Below are 21,201 nucleotides of genomic sequence, written 5' to 3' on the forward strand. Positions count from 1 at the left end.
GCATTTAGGACGTTCCCTGGCCCCCAGGAAACAAACTCTTCCCATGTGAATCTTACTTCTTCCTTACGTGAAAAAAGCGGGCCCCGGTTTGACCTCCAAGGGTGGGGGAAAAAAGAACCCTGAGAAGAGATGTAGAGTCAGGAGCCTAAATCCTGGGACCTTGACCAGACCTGGTGGCCCATGATCTTCATGGTGGTTGGGGTCCCCAATCAGCTTGTACTCCCACAAATCTAAGGGTCCACCAAGGGCTAGCTTGTGTGCCACAATTTTTCACACAAACAATATTTATTGCCTCTGGTTCAGTTTATGAATGTAATGCATGTTTCCTTCACAGAACACTTGGAACAGAAAAAGCAAAGAAAAACATAAAAAAATCAAACTCTACCTCTCCGAGATGATACCATCAACACACTTTTCTTCTAGTCTTTTGTCTACTTCGGATGTGTATTGTTTTGGAAAAAGGAAAGTTCCCAAGCTGACCTCAAAACCCATGTGGAGGCCAAGAAAGGAGATGTGTCCTGGGCTTTGTGTGGGTGCTGGTGCGATGCTAAGCTTTATTTTGACACCGCTTCTTTAATTGGATTAAATAAAGTGAACATGCAAACAGTGATAAACTCACTGGTTGGGTTGAAGAAAAGTGAAAGGGAAAAGCAGTCTGCTTTTCCCATGGGAAATGAGATATTAATTATCTCCTCTCATCAATCATAGTGTTACAAGACAGCTGGGGAGAGAGCCCATCTCTTGATAAGCAAGTTGGCACCAAAGGGCCTCCTGAGAGCAGATTTGCTTGCAGGAGGTTCCTGGCCAGGCTCTCCATGGATCTGCCAACTTTTGGCTAAACAGTTGCCTGTTTATACATTGAGGGACGTTTGGGTCTAAAGATTAATGTCAGAAAGAAGGAGACACTGAGGCTGCTTAGCTGCCATTCAGGTGCCCAATGGTGGGAGTGCTGCTTAGAGCAGGTGGGGCACAGACCTGAGAACAGCAAGAAACTGGCTGATGTCGTTTCTGACCTAGGGGTCAGTACAGTCATACATTTCAAATGCTAATTGTTTCTGTAAGGATCCTAGAAAGTGCTTTGAAATGTTAATCATTTGTATTCCATTTTCAAGACCTATCTCCATCATTACTGCGGACCACGGTCCTCACCAACCGCAATACGTGCAACTGTTCCAAGAGTTTATCCCTACAGCCAACCCATTTAATTCTAACAGTGATTCTGGTGAGGCTCATCTTAGTAGCATCATTCCCATTTTATAGATGAGGAAACAGGCATACAGGTGATTGATGTGACCCAGTCAAGGTCATATGCCGAGAGTCCAAGCCTGGATTCTTACCTGTGCCAGGTGCTTTATGTAACACCTACAGGAAAGCTCCCTTAATATGTTTTTTTTTTTTTTTTTTAAGATTTTATTTATTTGACAGAGATCACAAGTAGGCAGAGAGGCAGGCAGGGGGGGTGGGGGGAAGCAGGCTCCCTGCCGAGCAGAGCCCGATGCGGGGCTCGATCCCAGGACCCTGGGATCATGACCTGAGCTGAGGGCAGAGGATTTAACCCACTGAGCCACCCAGATGCCCCAATATTTTAATCTAAATCAGCTTTAAATAGCTTCAACTATTTCTTTTTAAACTCAGTCTTATTCTAAGCACGATGGCTATGAAATCACGCAATCAATTATATAAACGTTGTTGATATACTTACGATCAATGCCTAACTTTCCCCGGAAGCCCATGAAGAACTACCTGAAACCATCTCGCGTACCACTGGTGGACCGTGAACACGTGCTGGGACGCACCGACCCGGCGAGGCAGGGAAAGGACCTGCTCTTCCCTCCCTGATCACTGAAACAGTGCTTACGCTTCAAGTCAGAGCTGTGCTCGTTCGTCTGTGCCCCCACCAATGGCCTAAAACTGGAGGTCCTCTCAGAGGCGCTCATGAATCACGGCACGATAGAAACAACCCAGGTCTTGAAAGCCAGGTTCCAATCCCAGCCCTGCTGCCCACCAGCCGTGGAACCTTGAGCCCTCGAAAACAACCCTCCAAGCTTCAGTTGTACTTATCTCTGAGACGGAGAGCACCTTCTAAGTGAGGCTGGCATGAGACACCACAGTGGACAGTGCCTGGCTCGGGGCCATCCCGGGGTCAGGGAGGCTCCTCAGTCCTCCACCATCCCGACCTCCCTGATCAGATGATACAAAGATGAGCAAACAGAGGCACAGAGAGGCAAAGCCATTGCGGGAGTCTGAGGGTCGACACGGTGACAGAGGTGGCATCTCAACACAGGTGCCAAGTCTCCAGCAGGCAAGTACTTAGCCCCACACCGAACTGCGTCCCTGGGCTCAGCAGGGGGGTCCTGGGGACCTCAGATCAGGCGGGGAGCTCAGATGGACCCAGGAGGAAATCCTACTCTGGCTGATGGAAAGGATTTTCCCTTTCTGTCCTGTCAGGGGCTGCCCCAGTCCCAGGCTGCAGACATTTGGGGAACATCTCACGTGCCCCTTGAGCAGAATCCAGGAGTTCTGGGGGGGGGGGGGTGCATCTGCTAGGGCCTGTCCACTGAGGTTCACGGCGGACTTTAGAGCACGTGCTTCTGCTCGCCCTGCAGGGGCTCACTGGAAAAACATGAACCGAGCTGCCTGTCTTTCCCTGTATCTGGTTACTTTATTTTTTGGAGGAAAGCAAGGAGAAACAGTGAACACAACACTCCCCTTCATTTAATTACAGGAACAGTCAGGACCAATTTGGCAGCTATTAAAATATTAGTTTGCCTTTATGCCATCTCTTCGCAGCTGGAGCTGGGAATCCAAATTGGCTGCCAAGGGCTGGAGATGGGGACAGAAGGTCAGCACTGCTATTAGGAAACACGTGGAATTAAAAACCGAGGCACCCCGCGGCCTATTTTGTGTCTCACTGCTTGCTTTGGCCTCTCTAGTTCCTTTGGTCTTTCAAACTCTTTGCCTTTGTCACAATGTCTTTTACAAGGGCTGGTCCGGGAGTGGAGAGCATCAGAATGGGAAGGGCCTCTGGAGACCATCTTGTTCATCCCCTTTGGTTTTCAAAGGGAGAGAATGGAAGCTCAGAGTAGCAGAGAAGCTGCCTCGAGGCCACGCAGCGTACGGGAGGAAGGCAGGCCCGAGCATAGACAGGCTGCATCATATAGGGGTCATGATCTTGGGCTCTGGGGACACCCTCCCCACCCCAGCCTTGAGTCCCAGACCTGCCCTGAGTGGGCTTAAGCAAGTTACTTAGCCTCTCTGTTTCCTCATCTGTAAAACGAGGCTAGTAAGTTGCAAAGGGTCAGCATCTGGAGCCAGAAAAATCAAACCAACACAAAGGAAACAAGAACTAAAAGAAGGTAAGGAGGTTGTCACAAAGTACAAATGTCCAGTTGTAAAATAAGTAAGTCCCGGGGACATGATAATACTGTATCACGTATTTGAAAGCAGCTAAGAGAATAGATCTGAGACGTTCTCATCACAAGGAAAAACTGGAACCATGTGCAGTGATGGACAGTTAACTAGACTTACAGTGATTATTTTGCAACATATACAAATAACGAATTGTTATGTCTTTCACCTGGAGCTAATCCAATGTTAGGTCAATTACATCCCAATTAAAAAAGACAAGAAGATTCCTGCTATTGAACTATTTGGCTATTAGATGTGTCTATTTTTGCTTTAACCCTCTCCAGGAATAGTAGTAAATAATTAAACAGCCAAAAACAATCCACAAAAGGAGAGGAAAGGGAAAGAAATAACAGAGTCTGGACTTGAGGGAGGGTCATCTGAACTGCTTGATTCAGCCCTACCTGAAGTCAGACACCAACATCCTCCTTCCATTAATGTCCTTTACTCGCTTAGCCTAGTTTCAGCTGGGTTTTGGTTATCTGCCACCCAGAGTCCTTTGTGACACACCACCCGCTCAGGGACTGGAGCTAAGCCATGGCCAGCTCTGTGTCCTGGGGAGGGGACGACAGAGCATGCGCTGTGGCTAGGCTGGCTCACGCAGCAGGTGAGGCCCCAGCTGATGGAGAGGAGAGGGGGGCAGATGATGGCTCATTTTACTACAAAATTAATACTCAATTACTGCCCTTCATTCATCTCAGTGAGAGAAAACCAGCCAAGGGCTCATTCACGGGCATCAGAACTTGTGAGCGTTTCTGTTCAGAGAGCCTTGGGTTTTAGGGTTTCAGGAGGAGGTGTGATCCACATCCTAGCCTGAACCTTCACCTTGTCCTGCGCCAGTGGGGTACCTGTCAACCACCCATGCATGTCAACTAGACCGGACGTACTCTCACATCCAGAGGCTCGGCTCTGGCCCCAGCACCAACTGCTTATCTCTTCCACCAGCAATATTTTCATCCTCTGTTCATCATGGCCTGACATCACCATCATCACGTGGCATTTATTAGGTGCTGGATGCTTTAGATGCAGCATCCACTGAATCCTCTCAACCCCGTAGGCATAGGTCTAGTAATATTTCCATTATACGGGTAAGGTATCAGGCTCAGAGAGGTTAAGTCACCTGCTTAACTCAATACAGCTAGGACAGGACAGAGCAGGACTCCAGTCCAGGATGTACAACCTCAAAGCCCATGAGCTTTATCCTCTGTGCTAACCCGTCCCAAGCACAGGGCCTGGAAAGAGTGGAGAGAGAATGAATACAGACGAGGATGCATAATAACACTAGGGCAGACATAATTCAGACCCAAGGCCATCAAATTACAACAGGCTCCTCTCTCACAATGTGACTTTGCACCAAACGCGTATTACGAGGTTACGTGGCGGGGAAGAAGAGTCTTCATTCTCCACCTACAGAATGGGCCTAGACACCGACATCTGGGCCAGTTTTGATAACTAACACCTGCATGGAATCTTTTTCAGCTCCAACTTGCTCCACCTAGGCTCTGGGGCCAGAGAATTGGGTTCAAATTCTGGCGTTTACCAGTTGTGTAACTTTGGCAAGATCATTTAGACTCCCAAAGACCCCTTTTCTTCTCCTGACAGATGGGGATAATAATTCTTACTTTGCACGGAATGGATATAAGAATGAAACTGGATCCCTAGAAAGGGTCAGTGTAGGGGGGCACTTATTAGGAACGCAATGCCCAGTGGCTACACTTCTTGAGTCTAACCCAGGCCTCGCTACCCTTCTTGGTGGAACATACTCATCTGGGCTGATTTAGAGAGCACCCTCAAGTCGGGTTCCTTCGAAATGTAAAAAAAAATTCAGGCTGTCAGTAGGATAGGGACAATCTAACAGCTGGATGAAATCAAAGAATTTCGGAAATGACAAAATGAAGGATTCAGGGTTACATCTGGAGAGCGCAGGAGACGGAGCTCACTGCTTGCTTCTTGTCCCTCCCCTGCTGCCTGCTGTGGGTAACTGGGTGAACAGCGTTCCCAAGCCAGCCAAAGTATGCCTCCATCAGGCCTGGCAGAGAAGACCCAAAGCACAGATCGCAAACCGGAAGGCCAGATGGGGCCAGGTAGGCAAGGGGGACAGGTGAGGACCGCAGTGACCCTGAGGACAAGGGCTTTGTCTATGACCCAGTGAGAGCCTCCCAGTGGGAAAACTCAGGCCCAGAGTGAGCAGACACCAGGATCTTTTAAGAGGAACCGAAATCTGGATTGCATGGAGATCTTGGCTATTTTTACATGGGGCTATTCACTTTTAAATGAAGCACTGGAATCAAAGCAAAACAAAACAAAACCAACATGAGGCCCAAACAAAACACAGGAATGCGCTCAAATTATCCCATAAGCTGGCAGGTTATGGCCTGAGTTCAACGCTAGCAAGAAACCTCCCTCCCAACCTCACTCCCAGAGTGATCCTGGGCTGGGCTTTGTTAATGAACCTGGGGAAGGGGAGACTGAGCCTGTGATCTGCCCTACAGGGGGCGCTCGAGACTGACTCCCTTCTAGCTGACTTCCAGCCAGAGACACAGACCTGGCTCAAAGCTGTTCGGCTTCACTCATAGGTGAGTGAGGTGCAGTGGATTCAGATGGGGCTTCTAGTGCCTCGAACCTCTGCCCATGTCCTAGGCGGCAAGGGTGAGCCACTGGCACAGACAGAGAGAGGAAGTCTGGATAGTTGAGCTCAACTCCATGCTGGCGAGAGACTCCTTCTCCCTATGAAGTGAATTCTACGAGAAGGAGGTTTTTTGTCTTGTTCACCTCTAGAAGGCTGCCTGACATGTGGTGGCACGGGGCAGGTATTTGCTGAATGACTAGATGACCAGCGATGGCCGCGAATCTTTGACCCAATGAACTGAGGCCATCACTTAAACTCTGGGCCTTAGTCTTCCCACCAATACGGTAGAGAGTAAAAATGGCTGCCCTATTTACCTCAAAGGATGGCCGTAATGAGATAATGGACTCAGGAAAGTACTCCAAAAAAAGGTGTAAAGGCCTTTCATGCGAGGAGATGCACTTACTATGATCCCTGTCCTTGGCTGATGCGGGAGACTATCCCACATCCTATGTGAAAGGGGCAGGGGCCACCTGAGCCATGCCTTTCTCCCACTATCTACTTTCCTCTGGCTGTACCAAACCAGGAAGGAAGCCCCAAACGATCACTCAGATTTTCATATCCATTTTACACAAGGGTGTGTTGGGGAGTAAGATGTACTACCTTGCGTTGTCCCGGCCGTGTGACTTCAGGAAATTCATATCTCGGTACCGGGAGAGAAATGCCACCAGCTGGTCATTTGTCCTGTGGAAACAAACCAAGAGGAAGGTCAGAGTCCTGCAGAGACCATGGACTTTCCGCACTACATTTAAAGGGACTATTACTGTATTTGTATCCTACATGTTCCATATCTGAGAGTAAGCATGGTGCCCCAACTGTTTTAGAATCTCTAGTGCCCAGCATTGGGCTTGGCAAACGTGAAGTCATCAGTGTGTGGTGCAATGCCAGCTACTTAACAACCTCAGGGCCTTTGCACCTGCTGTGCCTGGGAAATTCAGTCTTTTCTCTTTCCAGGTCTGGCTTGCTGTTGTCATCCGGGTCTCCTTCCAAATGTCACCTCTTCAGAGAGGCTTTTTCTGGCCACCCAACCTAAAGTAACATCTACCTTCTCCACCTTCACCCTTTATCACAACCTTCTGTGTCTATTACTAAGTGTTAAATTGGCTTATAATATGATGTTAGCTCCATGATGGCAGAACCTAGTGGGATTTGCTCCTCCCCGGCACACAGTAGGAGCTACAGTAGGGTTGTTGGATGAATGATACCAAGTCCTTGATATCCACTGGGCTACCGAATGAGAGAGCTTTGAAAAATACGAAGTGTGATCCAAACAGATGACGTCGTTCCCAGCATTGTTATCCCAAATTTATCGCCATCAATCTCGGCACAGGCAGTGTAGTCACAGCTAATCAGCTTGTGCATACAGCTGTGACAGTATTTTAAAAGGCAGTCACACGGGTCTCCATCTGCCAGAAATGCAGTCGTCTCTTCTGTTGAATAAACCCAAACAGGTAAACAGTGCTGAAGTGACAGCTCCTTTACCATTGGGGCTCTCTGCTCTGGGATTTTTACTTAAGAAGGAAAGGGTTAACCATTGTTTCCAAGTGGGAGACAGGGTGGAGGTGATGGAAAGGAAGAACGTCCCTGGGAACAGAACGAACGGAGGGCCACCAGACCTCTGGGAGGCAGGTGGGTGCCTCTAGAGCAATGCCTGGGCTCTTGAAGCAGAAAGGTCTGGAGACAGATCCCAGCTCCACTCCTGACCCAGCTGTGTGTCCAAGGGTGAGTAATATAACCTCCTTCTCTGAACTCCCCTGACCACCCAGCAGATAGCCGGCTCTCTGCACATACAGCGTATGGATAGCTGGGCACACTGAAAGGGCATATAGTAGGTGTGCAATAAACCCAAGGGCTCAGCTCCTTCCGCCTCCCGCCATTGGGTCTGAGCGGGCCCCCACCGGGCACACTGCCTTCATTTCCCTGTAATTCTTGGCGCCACCGCTAGCCCCTGTTCTGTGATTGGATGACTCATGCTGACCAACTCCCAATTCCAGCAGAGGGGGCACCGAGTGGTTGAGAGACGCGGCAGTGATGACGAGCACTGCCTATGCCCCATCCTGCCGGTGAAATGAACCCCGACTCACAGCCAGCCGTTCCAGCAGCGTCTGGGAAACCCCGGTACACCCCAGTGTGTACCTGGTACACATGCAGCAAGCCAAGCCCCACGGGGGTGCAGAGGAGGTGAATCCCAGGGGCGCAGATAAAAGGCTAACCCCATGTGTCTGCAAAATGATGGGTCTCCTGTGTGGACAACCGTGCCCGCATGCTGCCAGGGAAAGCCCACCAGCCTCCTACCAAGTTATAGGCAGCTGTCGGCAGAGCCCCTCTTGATGTTGCTGGGAGAGGTGGGAACGAGCTCAGTTCATACAAAGAAAGAAAGAAAGAACGAAAGAGAGAGAGAGAGAAATAGAGAAAGAGAGAGAGAGAGAGAGTGAGAGAAAGAGAGAAAGAGAGAAAGAGAGAAAGAGAGAAAGAGAGAAAGAGAGAAAGAGAGAAAGAGAGAAAGAAAGAAAGAAAGAAAGAAAGAAAGAAAGAAAGAAAGAAAGAAAACGATGTCTTTTTCCAAACCGTAAAGAGGCCCCGCTCCCTTGCCAGGTCTTAGCGGTTCCTATTTACCAAACCCCTCGCCACTCCGCGACAGTTCATTATTGTCGTCCTGATGAATACAGGGACAAGTTAACCTCTGAATGGGTCCCTGGCAGCAGGAATAATAAATAGGGCCTCTCAGCCGCCTCAGGGGGAGGATTGGAGGGGCCAGGCGGTGGCTCCCGGGCCCTGGGCGCAAAGCCTCAGGCCTCCCAGGGTCAGCGGCCGCAGCTCCACTTGGCAACCCCAGAAAGCTCCTTCCAGGGCCCTGAGCTGGGGCCATTTTCACATTTACTGCTTCACCGAGCCCCCATCTGACAGGGATGAATAGGCATTTAGCGAATTTACTTAGCGATGCTTCCACATGAAATCGCCTCAAAAGATGACATCTTGGGCGGGGGGCGCCCAGGGAGGGGCTGCAGATTCCAGGCCCGGACCTGGGGAGAAGGCTGCCCTTCAAAGCAAGGCACTGTGTGCCTGGTTTGGATGGACTGGCGGGGCGAGGGGATCCCTGAGTCTCCCTCTCGTCCCCCTGCCTGGAGGCCCCCAGCCCCCTTCCCCTCCCCCTCCCTCAGAGCAGAAGGCCTGATTGGCATGCTAAAACCCGTCTCCCCAGCCCTTCTTCAAGGGGACAAGCAATTCGGCTGGGGCCCACGTTTTCTTATTGTTGCTTTCGGAGGCCTGTCTGTAATAGCCTACATAATACTTAGTTCTCCTTGGATCATTAACAGTTTGTGATCTGCTGACGCTTTCCCCAATACCAGCGCCCCCCACCCAATCCATTTCTCACCCCTCCTTTCTGGTGGTGTCATTTGCCGAGTGACTCCCACGGCTCGTCATCTCCACCTTTTGTGGAAATTATTAGAAGACACGTTTCCCCGTCCACACCCATTCCTCAGATTCAGGATGGTGACTCAGGGCCCATCACTGGCAGCCTTCAGAGCCACTGGGATGTCTTCGCGCAAGTATGTAAATAAGTAAATGTTAAAATAAATGATGTATTTTGATAAGGAAGAGATTTATTTCAATAAAAACGCTGCTGTCATATAAATAAACTTATGGGAACCCTGTCAAAATCTCTGTTGGAATCTAACAACAAAAGAACCGGTAAAAACAGCTCTTGAACCATGACCATTTACAAAATGCCCACTGTGCCCGAGACCCTGGGGCCAACTTTTGCCACATTTTATTGCATTTCAATATTCACCAAGACTCTCTGAGATGTGAGTTTCATTCCCATTTTGCAGATGGGCGACTGAGGCTCAGAGAAGCCACTGCTTAGCCAAGTGCAGAACCAGGATCACAAGCTGGTTCCAAATGTCAAAGCCCATCACGCCCTTCGCGACTAGACTGCTTCCGGAACAGAGTGGGGGAGTGAATGAATGCGTGAGGGAACGAATGAATGAAGGAGCTTCATCCCCTGTGGAGAGGTGCTCCGGGCCTCCCCAGAGCCTGATCTTGGGACGAGCAGCAACAGCCCATTGCTATTAGAAACGCAGCACCTCTGGCTCCGCCCAAGACCTATGGAGTCAAAATCGGCTTTCTAACGAGATTCCCTGGGGTGCGTGTGCCCTTCAAAGTTTAAGAAGCGCTGCTTGTAGTGAGGCGTGAGTATGGTGGTTAATTCTCTTCCTCCCTCTTTCTTCATCTTCTCCCCAAGGCCTGTTCCTGAAGCCCAGACTTGCAGCCAGTTACTTTCATCTTGGTAAGCCTCAGGTGCTGGGATTATGCAATAAAGTAACGCACCAAAGACCTGGGCAGTAGCACCAGGCATACAGTAAGCCCTTGATAAATGTTAGCTGTTAGTTCATGGTATTATTACCATCCTGAATATCAGAAGCTGAAGACATTTCAAGCAGGAGACAGGAGTATAATGACCCAACCAGATTTGAACTTGGAAAGCTTTCTGGGTGTAAGACCCAGGGGATGTTCCTGCCGAGTGTGGCTGGGGAAATGCCCCGGAGAAGGGACTTGTCCATGGTCTCCCAGCTGGTGTCAGCATTAGGGTGGCTCGCAGAGGACCACCTCAACATCGTGTGTGTCTAAGATGTGTCATGGCCCTGGGCATGAGGACACACAGGACGAGGGTGGCATGGTTCAGCTCTCAGGTCCTTCTAGTGCTCAGGAGCCCAGTCGCAGCCGTGCCGGTCTGCGAGGCATGTGGGGGCAGCCCGAGGAGGGGGTGGGGCGAGCCCAGCCTCCACTTGGAGAAAGTACGCACAGAACAAGCTGAACTGCTCTATGTCCCTCCTGCCCGCCAGGCTAAAGTCCAGAAGCCCTCTGTCTGATACCGGGAAGAATCTGGCAGAGGTGCTCACAACCACTGCTATGGCAAAAGTGAAGCATAAGAATCTTTGTGAATGTCAGGAGTAAGGGCTTAATGGCTCTGGGTCTGTGCAGAACCCACACGGCCCTGATCAAGCCCTTGTGGATGCACTGGATGGGCCACGGGAGGGGTAAACACGTGTGCGAGCGGCAGCGGACGGAGGACTACAGCGCGGGACCGGGAGGGTAAGGCACCATCCGTCTGAGCACAGGGCATACTGACTTCCCCAGCTTCTCCCCACAGCGTCTCATCTGCACAGTTGTTTCATAGGTACGTTGAATTTAAACAGTACTTTAGCTCTGCCCTGTGCAACAATATTTGTAGTACCTGATGTACCTTTCTCCAATCTTAAATTGCGGTAAAATACACAGAACATCAAATTTGCCATCTTAACCATTTCTGAGCGCACAGCTCAGGCGTCTGAAGTACATTCGTACTGTTCTGCGAGCATCACCACCACCTATCTGCAGAATGCTTTTCATCTCGTGAAACTGAATGTCTGACATCTGGAAACAGGAGATGTCCCCGTGGTTCCCAGCCCCAGCCCCTGGGAACCAGCATTCTATGTCCCGTCTCTGTGAACAAGTTCACAGAGAAGTCAAACTCCAGGAACCTCGTGCAAGTGGGACCCTAGGGTGTTTGTCAATGGTATGACAATCCATGTCATACCAAGCGTCAGAATTTCCATTTTTGAGGCTGAGTCGTTCTGATCTACCATTTATAGGTCTTTTCCCTGTGACACGTGAGCAGCCTGCATGTCTTTGTACCTTCTAAAGCACCTGGGCCACCGGGGGGATATGGAGAGTGGCCAACCGTCCTGGCTGGGTGTCCAGGACACAGATGTTTTAGTTTTAAAACCAGATGGTCCCTGGCAAACGAAAATGAGAAGGCGGCATCTGGGTCTGTTGAGAGCTGTGGGATCACAGGAGTGATGTCATATTTGGTCCCCCCACCTTTTTTAAAAAAAGATTAAAAAAATTTATTTTTTCATTTGATAGAGCACAAAGAAGGGGAGCAGGATAGAGAGCAGCAGACCCGCTGCTGAGCAAGGAGCCTGATGCGGGGCTTGATCTCAGGACTCCAGGATCATGACCGGAGACGATGACAGACGCTGAATTGAGAGAGCCGCCCAGGTGCCCCATACTCTGTCCTTTCATGAGGAGCGAAAGCGCACAGAAAGCGATGATGGTGGGGTTGGGGGCAATGTAACCCTTTCCTGTGCTTCTGAAGTTCACGGTCCCAGCTTCTTCTGAAGCAAAACAGGTAAGAGCAAGAACAACAGGACAACAGCATCTGGTAGTGCGGGCCAACGACAGGGGCCCTGTCCTCAGCACTCTGCACCTGTTAGCCCACTCGGTCCTTGTGACAATCCTATGAAGCAGATGCTCTCATACCCACGTTCATTTTTATTACGTAAATGGGAACGTACATGTCCGGGGCTTGTGATCGAGCCCACTCAGCTGTCTAATCAGCACGCACCAGGAGACTTCATCCTTCTAACGGTGACAAGGAATCCCGCGGAATGGACAGAGCCAAATACCCCTAGGGTATGTGCTCCCCCCGCCCCTTACAGATACTGTGCCTACGAGGCCAGCATCCTTCCCCATTTATCTTTCCGTAGTTGGGTAGGATAGATTTTCGTAGGATTAAATTCCCAGATGTGGAAGTGTTTATGCAAAATGCGCTTTTTGGTCTCTCTTTGCTCTTAGAAAGACACACTGCACAGACTGAGGCTACCCCAGAGCCCAGGGTGGGGCTCCCAGCAGTGTGGGGAGGGAGAAGGAGACTGCAAAATGATGGATGGGGTTACTGTCCTGGGAAGGCTGGTGCGCTTCTCGGGCAGGCTGGCCAAGCCTGGCAGGGTCCTTCCGGCCTCCCTGTGGTAGCAACAACCAGTGGGACGCATTTGAGCCTCTGTCAAGCAGCAAGCGGTGTGTGTGTTGGGGGGGGTGCCCAAAACTATCCAGTGCCTGGGGCGGCTGCTGCAGCTGGTGCCCATCTGTCCGTTAACAGCACAGGGATTGTCAACATGGGCACCTTGGACAATGCTTTTCAGAGTCTGGCAATAGTTGTGAGATGAGCAGGCATGGGTTCTAATTCTGTTCGTTCCTCCAGGACCTGATACACGGTAGATGTTTGGCAAATACTGACTGGCATTCCTGACAAATACCCGAGCACAGCACGGGCATGTAGGGTGCGTGGGTGCGGCGCCCAGCGCAGGGTCTGCCTTCCAGGAGGGGCTCCTCCAATTCCCTTGTCTCTCCATGCCTTTGCCCACCTCCTTTCCTCTATCAGATATGCTCTTGCCTGTGTCTTTGGACGGGGGGCTATGTGAGGCCATGAAGCCCACGAAGCAGGAGAAAACAGTAACAACGGAGGAATCTTGCCTGTGCTGCCTACGAAGGGCCAAGTGCCCCTCCCCATTTCATCAGACAATTACCCCATCAAGCAGGAACTAGCTGATACATGAAGAAAGTAAGACACAAAGAGATTCAAGGACGAGGCCAAGGTCTTGCGGGGGAAATGGAGCGCTGACGCAGACCCCGGCACCCCAGGTCCAGAGCTAGGGCTCTGCAAACCTGTTCTTCTCGGGGCTGATCAGCTGTACGAGTCCACTCCATTTCCCTAGAATGAGAGCCACAAAACAAGCACTGGAAACAGAAATGACAGCCACTTTCCGAGGCCTCCTACTTCCTATCCAGGGAACTTATCCGTGAACCTGAGCTGCACGTAGACAAAGCCTCCTATCCTGGGTCTGGGGCCTTTCTGCTCTGCTTGTCTAAAATCCGAGCCCTACCCACTGGATTTCCCCTTACCCCATTCCAGCTCACAAATGGATTCGGACTTTTCAATATGGCTTATTTCTTTTTGGGTGTGGGGGGAGGCGGAGAGGGGACCCTGCCATCACTCTGTTGGCCACCTTCCAAGAAGGTTATGCTTGGACCTTATGGGAGTCTTCTTGTCTGCTAGTGCATCTCTCAGAAACACCAGAATTCCAGAACAGGAAGAAGAAAGATCAAGTTCAGAATTCTCTAAAGAAGAGTCAAGAGTAAAAAAAAAAAGCTTTGGAGACAAGAGAAGGAGAGTCCCTGATTTGAATACAGCCAAAGCTTGCAGCGAGACCCAGTTTTGTTAAGATACAGGAGAAAATGTATGGAAAAAGCTACATACTGTAGTTCTTCCTGGACCCGATGGACAAAATTATAGCCACAGCTGGGCACCCAGGGAGAAGTGAACTGGACAAAAGGTCGCTCCAGTTTTTGGACTGCATTCTAAGCTGCCTTCTAGAAAGCAGTCATAGGATTTTTCCAGAATGTTAAGTCTGATCATATCTCTTCTCTATTTAATAATATCCTTTAGTAGCTCCCCATCACATGCAAGACAATGTGTACAAAGTAGCTCTCGAGCTGGCCTGCTCACACAATCTTTGGGGTTATGTGAAGTTTTCTAAACCTCCTGTGCTTCCTCATAACTGTGACTTGGAAAACTCTAATAAAACTCTGCTTTCCTGAGAGCATGGCTTCTTACCTCTCTGATAGGTCAGGTGCCAGATACCTGGATCAGCAGTGGACAAGGCGGGTATGGTCCCTGTCCTCTAGAAGCACACAAGACAGCAGGCAAGGTGACAGGGAGATTTTTGTGATATGGCGTGACGTGCCAGGTGAGATAGAGCACAGAGCCTCCCGGAGACACTGGGGAGCAACTCTTCCCCTTCACAAAGGCAGACAGGCAGGCAAACTGGGGAACCACCTGGCTAATAAAACTCAATCACTTTTGATTGGATTTATCCTTTTGTTACTGGTGGAAATGATGCAGAATTAAAACACGCTCATGGCATTTGCGGGAACTGGTGAACCATTTCTCAAAGCCTCACCGCTTTCACGGAGCACTTGTAAGACACACATTTTTCATTTTAAACATACATAAGCCATTCTAAGAGGCAGTTTATCTGACGTTCCATCAGTGGGAACTCTTAACGTGTCAGCCCTTCCTGCAGGCGGCTGTAATGGAAAGGTAACTGACAAGAATCAGCACCAAGGCCATGCCTGATCCTGGGACAACTGCTGCCATCCTGAATGGAGAGCTGCATTGCCATTCAGCCTCGTTTGTGAGAGCGCACGCGTGTGGAGTCTATCTGATTGTATTTTAATTTTCTGAAATCTGGTTGTCCTCAGATGCCACGAGACATCTCAAATGAGCAGAACATTTGGTTAACCAAATTCCTCATCCCCTTACAATGACTGATTACAGCCAGCTATAGGATTTGGTTTGGGTGGGAGGTGGGGGGCGTGGGGGGGGTGGGGTAGGGAGCAGAACAAGAGGAGGTCTGCTTTGGATGATAGAGAAAGACTGAATCTTAAAAGTAGAGGTGATTTAAGCAAGAAAGCCACATCTTTGCTACAATGAGTGCTGCATTCAGAGATTTCCCCCTGCTCTTTGCCACTTTGTTTCTATTTGATGTTGAGCAATTTCCCCTGAGGAGGCTGAGCCTTTGTTTTCTAATCTGCAAAATAGGGATAAAAATGGTATCTGCATTGCCTGAGTGTTGCGAGAAGCACTCAGCAGGAAGTTCCCATACCCTCTGCTTCTAAACGCCAGAGGAAAGGCACGCCTACCACCTGCCACAGCTCCATCTTTTCATCCTACACTGCCTAGCAGTACTCTGGGCTCAACTTTCCCTCTGTGGGTAAGGCCAAGAAGACATTTTTACTTTCACCATTCCACATTCCCCTGGGTTTGTGCAAAGGAAGGCTCTAGCCTCCAGTAACAATGTATCTATTCCACTCTCACCAGATGGGGGTCCCTAATGCACCAATAATAAACATATGGGTATGTGGAGTGGTTAAAATAAAGAGACCTGAGACCAGAGAGTTGTAGGTTCAAGTCCTGGTTCTACCATTTACTAGCTGTGTGGCCTCCGACAGGTGATTCTGCCATCGGAAGCTCATTTTCCTCATCTTTAAAGCTGAGGACAATAATGCCTACTTCATCGGGTTGCTGTGAGGATTAAGTGAAGTGAGAGGACATTCAGCATTGCCTGCAACTGAAAACTCCAGGCGGATAGGGATGCTGGTGCTAAGAGTGGGAGGAATGGTGGGCAGAGGAAAGTAACAGAACACAGGGAGCTGGCCCACAGAATGCTACAATGTTAGCTTTTGTTCCTAGTGCTGGTCTAATCATTTTTACTTCTCCAGGACTAGGTTCTACATTCTGCAGGGGGTAGGACGTTATAAAGATCTCTGTCCCCTAGAACTTCAGGGTCAGATTGGTTCTGACGGCCTGAGGACAGCACTGAGCTCGAAGGACAGCTGACTGTCGCTGATCGCCTCGGCAGCCTGCCAGCTTCACTAGCCTGTCTGTGCTGGAACAAGGTCAAAATGCACTGTAACACAGAAGGGAAGCCACACACTCCTCTGTGGAAAAACAAACGTGGAGCCACGCCATAGCTTCCTCTGCAAACCTCAAGGGGACACAGATTCTTGGCTCAAGAGACTAGAAAATGAGGACATGCTGCATTTAGTATATATTTTCCCTAAAGATTCTAAGCCTGTTTGTTTATTCCAGAGGATTGATGAGAAATTATACAAAACATCAGGCTGTTCAAACAGAGGACACAGGCTCTGAAGTAGTAATCCTCAGAACCAGAAAACTTGTGACATGTTCTAGAAGAGACTTTATTGTATAGATCACTGGTTCTCCAACTGTGTCTGGGGCAGCCCCAGGTTCCACTGGGTGGCTCACTTGGGACTTCCCCAGCGCGGAGGCAGCGTCCCCTAATTTCCACATCGGGTGAAGTTTCAACCGGGCGTAAAAAATTTAGTAGCTTAACAATCTAAGTTCAAACGTGATGAAAGGAGATGACCAATCCAGATTCCTATTTTGCTGGGACGGGGAGGGCAGAGGATAGCACAGGACCAACGCTCTGTAGAAGGACTACTGAGCTCTGCTCTCATCAGGCTGTCTGACCTTGGGCAGGAACCCTCTCGTGGAGCATTGCTCTTCACTTCTAAGGAAAGGACACGATCCTGATAGGACCCGTTCTGTACATCTGTCCTGAAGATAGACAGAATGGTGCATGTAGGCTGAGCACTGAGCACAGGGGCCCCGTTGGAGTCAGGGTAGCTATCTGCCGCGTTACTGCTGGGGCTGTGCATTACGCTTCCTTTCTCCTCCCCCCCACCCCCCGCCTTTTTTTCTCCCTCCCTCTCTTCCTCCCTTTTCCTTCTTTACATTTCTGAGCATTTCTTAAGTGCCCCAAATTGTGTTGAGTTCTGAAGTTAGCCATGAATTCAGCTTTTTAAACCACTGGTATCACTTTGAGTTGCATGAACCTGTTTCAACGGGGATAATTTGGTTTTATCTGACTGTACATGGGCTCAGGCTGCCGGCTCTTTGGGGAAAGGTCATTCGGTTATAGGTATTCCTCCAGTATCTGCTCAGAGGTAATACCTCGCTCCTTCTCCCCTTGTCTTCCTATAGTCACTGATGGAGTGTTTCTTAAGAAAAAAGAATTTAATGGCCTCTGGGACCATTATGAACACCTGCTCACATAGGTGTTGCTACGAGTTCATTGATCACTGATAAAATACTTTGCAGCGCTGGTCCTTCAGTTATTTACATGGTTGAACTGTAAAAGAGGATTATGTTATAAATTCTAAAACAGGATGCTTTCCAGATAGGAGCAGATCTGCTCTGTTCCCATCACTACATCCTCATTCAGTCAGTCAGCAAATATTAATGTTGGACCTCCTACATGTCCGGTACTGTTTTGGGTCCTGGAGAACAGTGATGACTGAGAAGCAAATCTCTGGTTTGCTCCCTGGTGACTCGAGGAATCCACTCTATGTCTTGGATTAGCTTCTCTCCTATGCATTACGAATGGTGCTAGTTTGGTAGCATCCTTGCAGGAACCAAGGAAATAGTCATTCTGATTATTTTCCGTGTTCTGAGGTTCTGATAAGGAACCCCAGCTCAGAAAGGCTTGGCTAGCACAGTATCTGGCACCTAATAGTTGCTTAATATCTAGAGGGACAGATGTTGAATGGAAGCCCAAAGGCTGTGCCAGGTTCCCGAAATGGAATTTACAAATGCACACAGAATCCCTTTCCTGCTAAGGCAGACGCACGGGCAGGTACCCATGCCTCACACCCAGATGAGTGACAGCCAGATGCAGGGACACTGCTCTGCATCAGGTGACCTGTGTGCCTGAGCCTCAGTGGCCTTGTCTGAATGGGGCAGAGAACCCATGAGATCATGTGTGCAAAGGCTGTGCCAGGGCCTAACACACAGGAAGTGCTTGATTATCCCAGACCTCTTGTTACTGATTCCCTCCGAAGGAAGGACAAGGATGGCTGGTCCCCAGGCACGCCACACCATGGCACAGACTCAACAGGTGTTTTCTGGGGCGTGGGGGGAGCCAAGCCCTTGGGATGCTGACATGGCCCAAGAACTTGAGAACAAAGCCAAGCCCAACCTCTATGGTTGGTTCCCTTGCTGGCCCTCCAAGGGCTGAGGTCAGCCAGAAACAAGGAAACCCTCAGAAGCTGGAAGCCCTTTTCCCTACTTCATCTTTTTATTCTTTCTTCCTTTTCTCTGTTAGACAGTTGAACTGGAACCACGTATGTTAAAAAGTCACCATAATACCCAGAAAAATTGAAAACAGGTGTTCAAACAAAAACTTCTGAATAAATATTCATAGCAGCACTATTCACAATAGGCAAAAGGAAGATATAATCCAAATGCCCACTGAGCGATGAATGGATAAACCAAACGTGGTACATCCATACAGTGGGATATTATTCTGCCATACAACAGAGCGCGATATGGACACCTGTCACTGCGCGGACGGGCCTTGTGAACGTTGTGCAAAATGAGACAAGCCAGGCATAAAAGACCACGTTACATGACTCCATTCATATGACATATCTGGGATAGGTAGACCCATGGACACTGGGTGACTGCCAGGACCTAGGGACGGGGGGTGGGGCACGGAAATTAGGAGCAACTGCTTATGGGCCAGACTGTTTCCTTTGGGGATATTAAAATGTCTGTGACTGGAGTAATGGTTGACTGGATAACACTGTGAATGCATGAAATGTCACTCATGGTGACTTCTATCAGCTGAACCCCAATATCACACACAGAAAAAGGGATCCCATAACATGGCTACAATACCAACTGTGCTTGGTATATCGTAAACATTTTGTACACACTATACATTTACCCTCCCAACTTCTCTAGAAAGGGGAGCATTAGCTCCATTTTACAATGGACCAACTGAGTCTCCCCAAGCTTGGCTAAATTATCCAGAACAGTGCTGCTGCTGCTAACTACTGAGGACAGGTATCACGTGCTCCAGGAACCGGATACGAATCCCCTCATATCCCCTCGAATCCGCCTTCCCAACAACCTCAAGTAGTAGGGACTTCTGTTCTCACCCATTCTGCAGATGGGGAAGGACCGAAAAGTTACATGACCTGTGCCAGCTGAGACAGAGGCAGGGACATGCATGGGCCTCAGAGCCCCAGGGCTGCAGCCCAGAGGCTCAGCCAAGGAAACCGAGGGAAGGTGGACAGTCTACCCCTCATCCCTGTTCATGGAACATGGGGACAGCTTAGTTACCGGCCATTGGACATCAAGAGATCACTTGGCCAGGGCAGGGGGAGGGGGTGCTGGGTGGCTCAGTCAGTTAACTGCTGAAGTATTGTACCCAGGTCCTGGGATCGAGTCCCACATCGGGCTCTTTACTTAGCAGGGAGCCTGCTTCTTCCTATCCCTCTGCCCCCCCCCCCCTGCTCGTGCTCACTTTTTCTAAGAAATAAATAAAATCTTAAAAAAAAAAAAAAAAAAAAGGCGGGGGATCGCTTGGGATTTGGACCCTCTCCAGGCTATAGGGAAGCCAGCAGGCTGCTGCACAAGTGTGATGTGTCAACACCTCTTGGCCTGCTGGACTCCCACATGGGCCCCCACTCCCCATCCGAGCTGGCACCCCTAGTTAAGTGGAGAAGCGGCGGAGCCAACTTTAAGATTTGTGAGAACCGACCACGGCTCATTGTTCTTTTGAAATTGACTCTCTGATGCTTTGGAATGTTTTCCATTTCCATGGTGGGGAAATCTGAGCAGAGTCGCGCAGCGGAAGCGTGCTGGGTCCATTTTCATGGTGGGGAAATCTGAAAACGCCTCTAGCTGAGAGAAATAAGTAAAGACAAAACCTTGCCACTAGTCTTCAATCAAGGAACAAGCTCAGAAACGCTCTGAATACTTACAGAAGTGGAGGACGAGGGACATGCCATCTGCGAGCCTTCGCCACACAGGAATAAATGACTGTGGGCACGGCGGCCGGGTGCATTGCAGGGGATGGCCACTGACCACTCGTTTGCTCCTTCAGTCCTCCTGGCACAAAGGGCTTGCTGAGCTCTTGCTATGTGCCAGGCACTGTGCCAGGCACTAGAGATAAGCCTCAGAGAAAGAGGCTTCTACACTTGTGCAACTGGCAACCTGGTCAACTGGCCAGGGTAGGTCAGCCTACTGTCCTGATTTATTGAGCACTCATTCTGTGTCTGGCGAGGCCAGATAATATAATAATAAAATATTATTATATTATTATATTATTATTATTATACAGCTAAATCCCCCCCACCCCCCCGCAAAGGATGAGGCAGGTAAGCGTGATGCTGTCTGTGCTCCAGATGAGAAGCGAGAGGTGCACAAAGGACAAGCCACCTGCCTAGGGTTTCGGGGCCAGTATGTGCGACGGCTGGATTCAGACTCTGGTGAGTCCCCAAGCGCACACTTCTGATCCCTCTGCTACCCTGCCCGATGGCCTGAGCCCCCAAACCCCTACCAGAGAATGGAAAGGGCGTTTGTGGGTCCAGCTCCAGCTTACAGCATCTCCCCAGAAACCCCAGGGGCATGGAGACTGAGAACACCGTGCTGCCGAGAGGCCCGAGAGAGAATAGCAAGGAAACCACAGGGGGGACTAGCCTGCTGGAAAAGTAATTACCTGAGCTATAACGCACATATCTGCTCCCAGAAAATATTAGCTCTCATATTCTACTGCCCACCCCAGCAGCCTGGTAGAGTTCTTCAGTTTCTTTTTTCTTCCCTTTCTTCCCCCACTGTTGAGAAACTGTCTAGGAGCTAATGCAATTTCGTCAGGGCAATTTCCAACACAGAATTTCCCCAAGATGATCTGTTGCTTTTAAGCAGAACTTGAGCTCTTGAAGTCCCAAGGCATCTGGGCCTGCCGGACTATCCA

At 49.7% G+C, this 21,201-nt stretch overlaps 1 protein-coding gene across 1 annotated transcript in view; it reads right to left on the reverse strand.

Moving 5' to 3' along the window:
* Window positions 1–21,201, reverse strand: part of XYLT1 (xylosyltransferase 1) — a 294,390-nt gene that overhangs the window by 29,460 nt on the left and 243,729 nt on the right. Inside the window, exon 6 of the mRNA XM_059154282.1 lies at window positions 6,635–6,715. Coding sequence (XP_059010265.1) covers window positions 6,635–6,715 — 81 coding nt within the window. The remainder of the gene's footprint in view (window positions 1–6,634; window positions 6,716–21,201) is intronic.

The sequence above is a fragment of the Mustela lutreola genome, chromosome 17 (assembly GCF_030435805.1).
Source record: "Mustela lutreola isolate mMusLut2 chromosome 17, mMusLut2.pri, whole genome shotgun sequence".
Lineage (NCBI taxonomy): Eukaryota > Metazoa > Chordata > Mammalia > Carnivora > Mustelidae > Mustela > Mustela lutreola.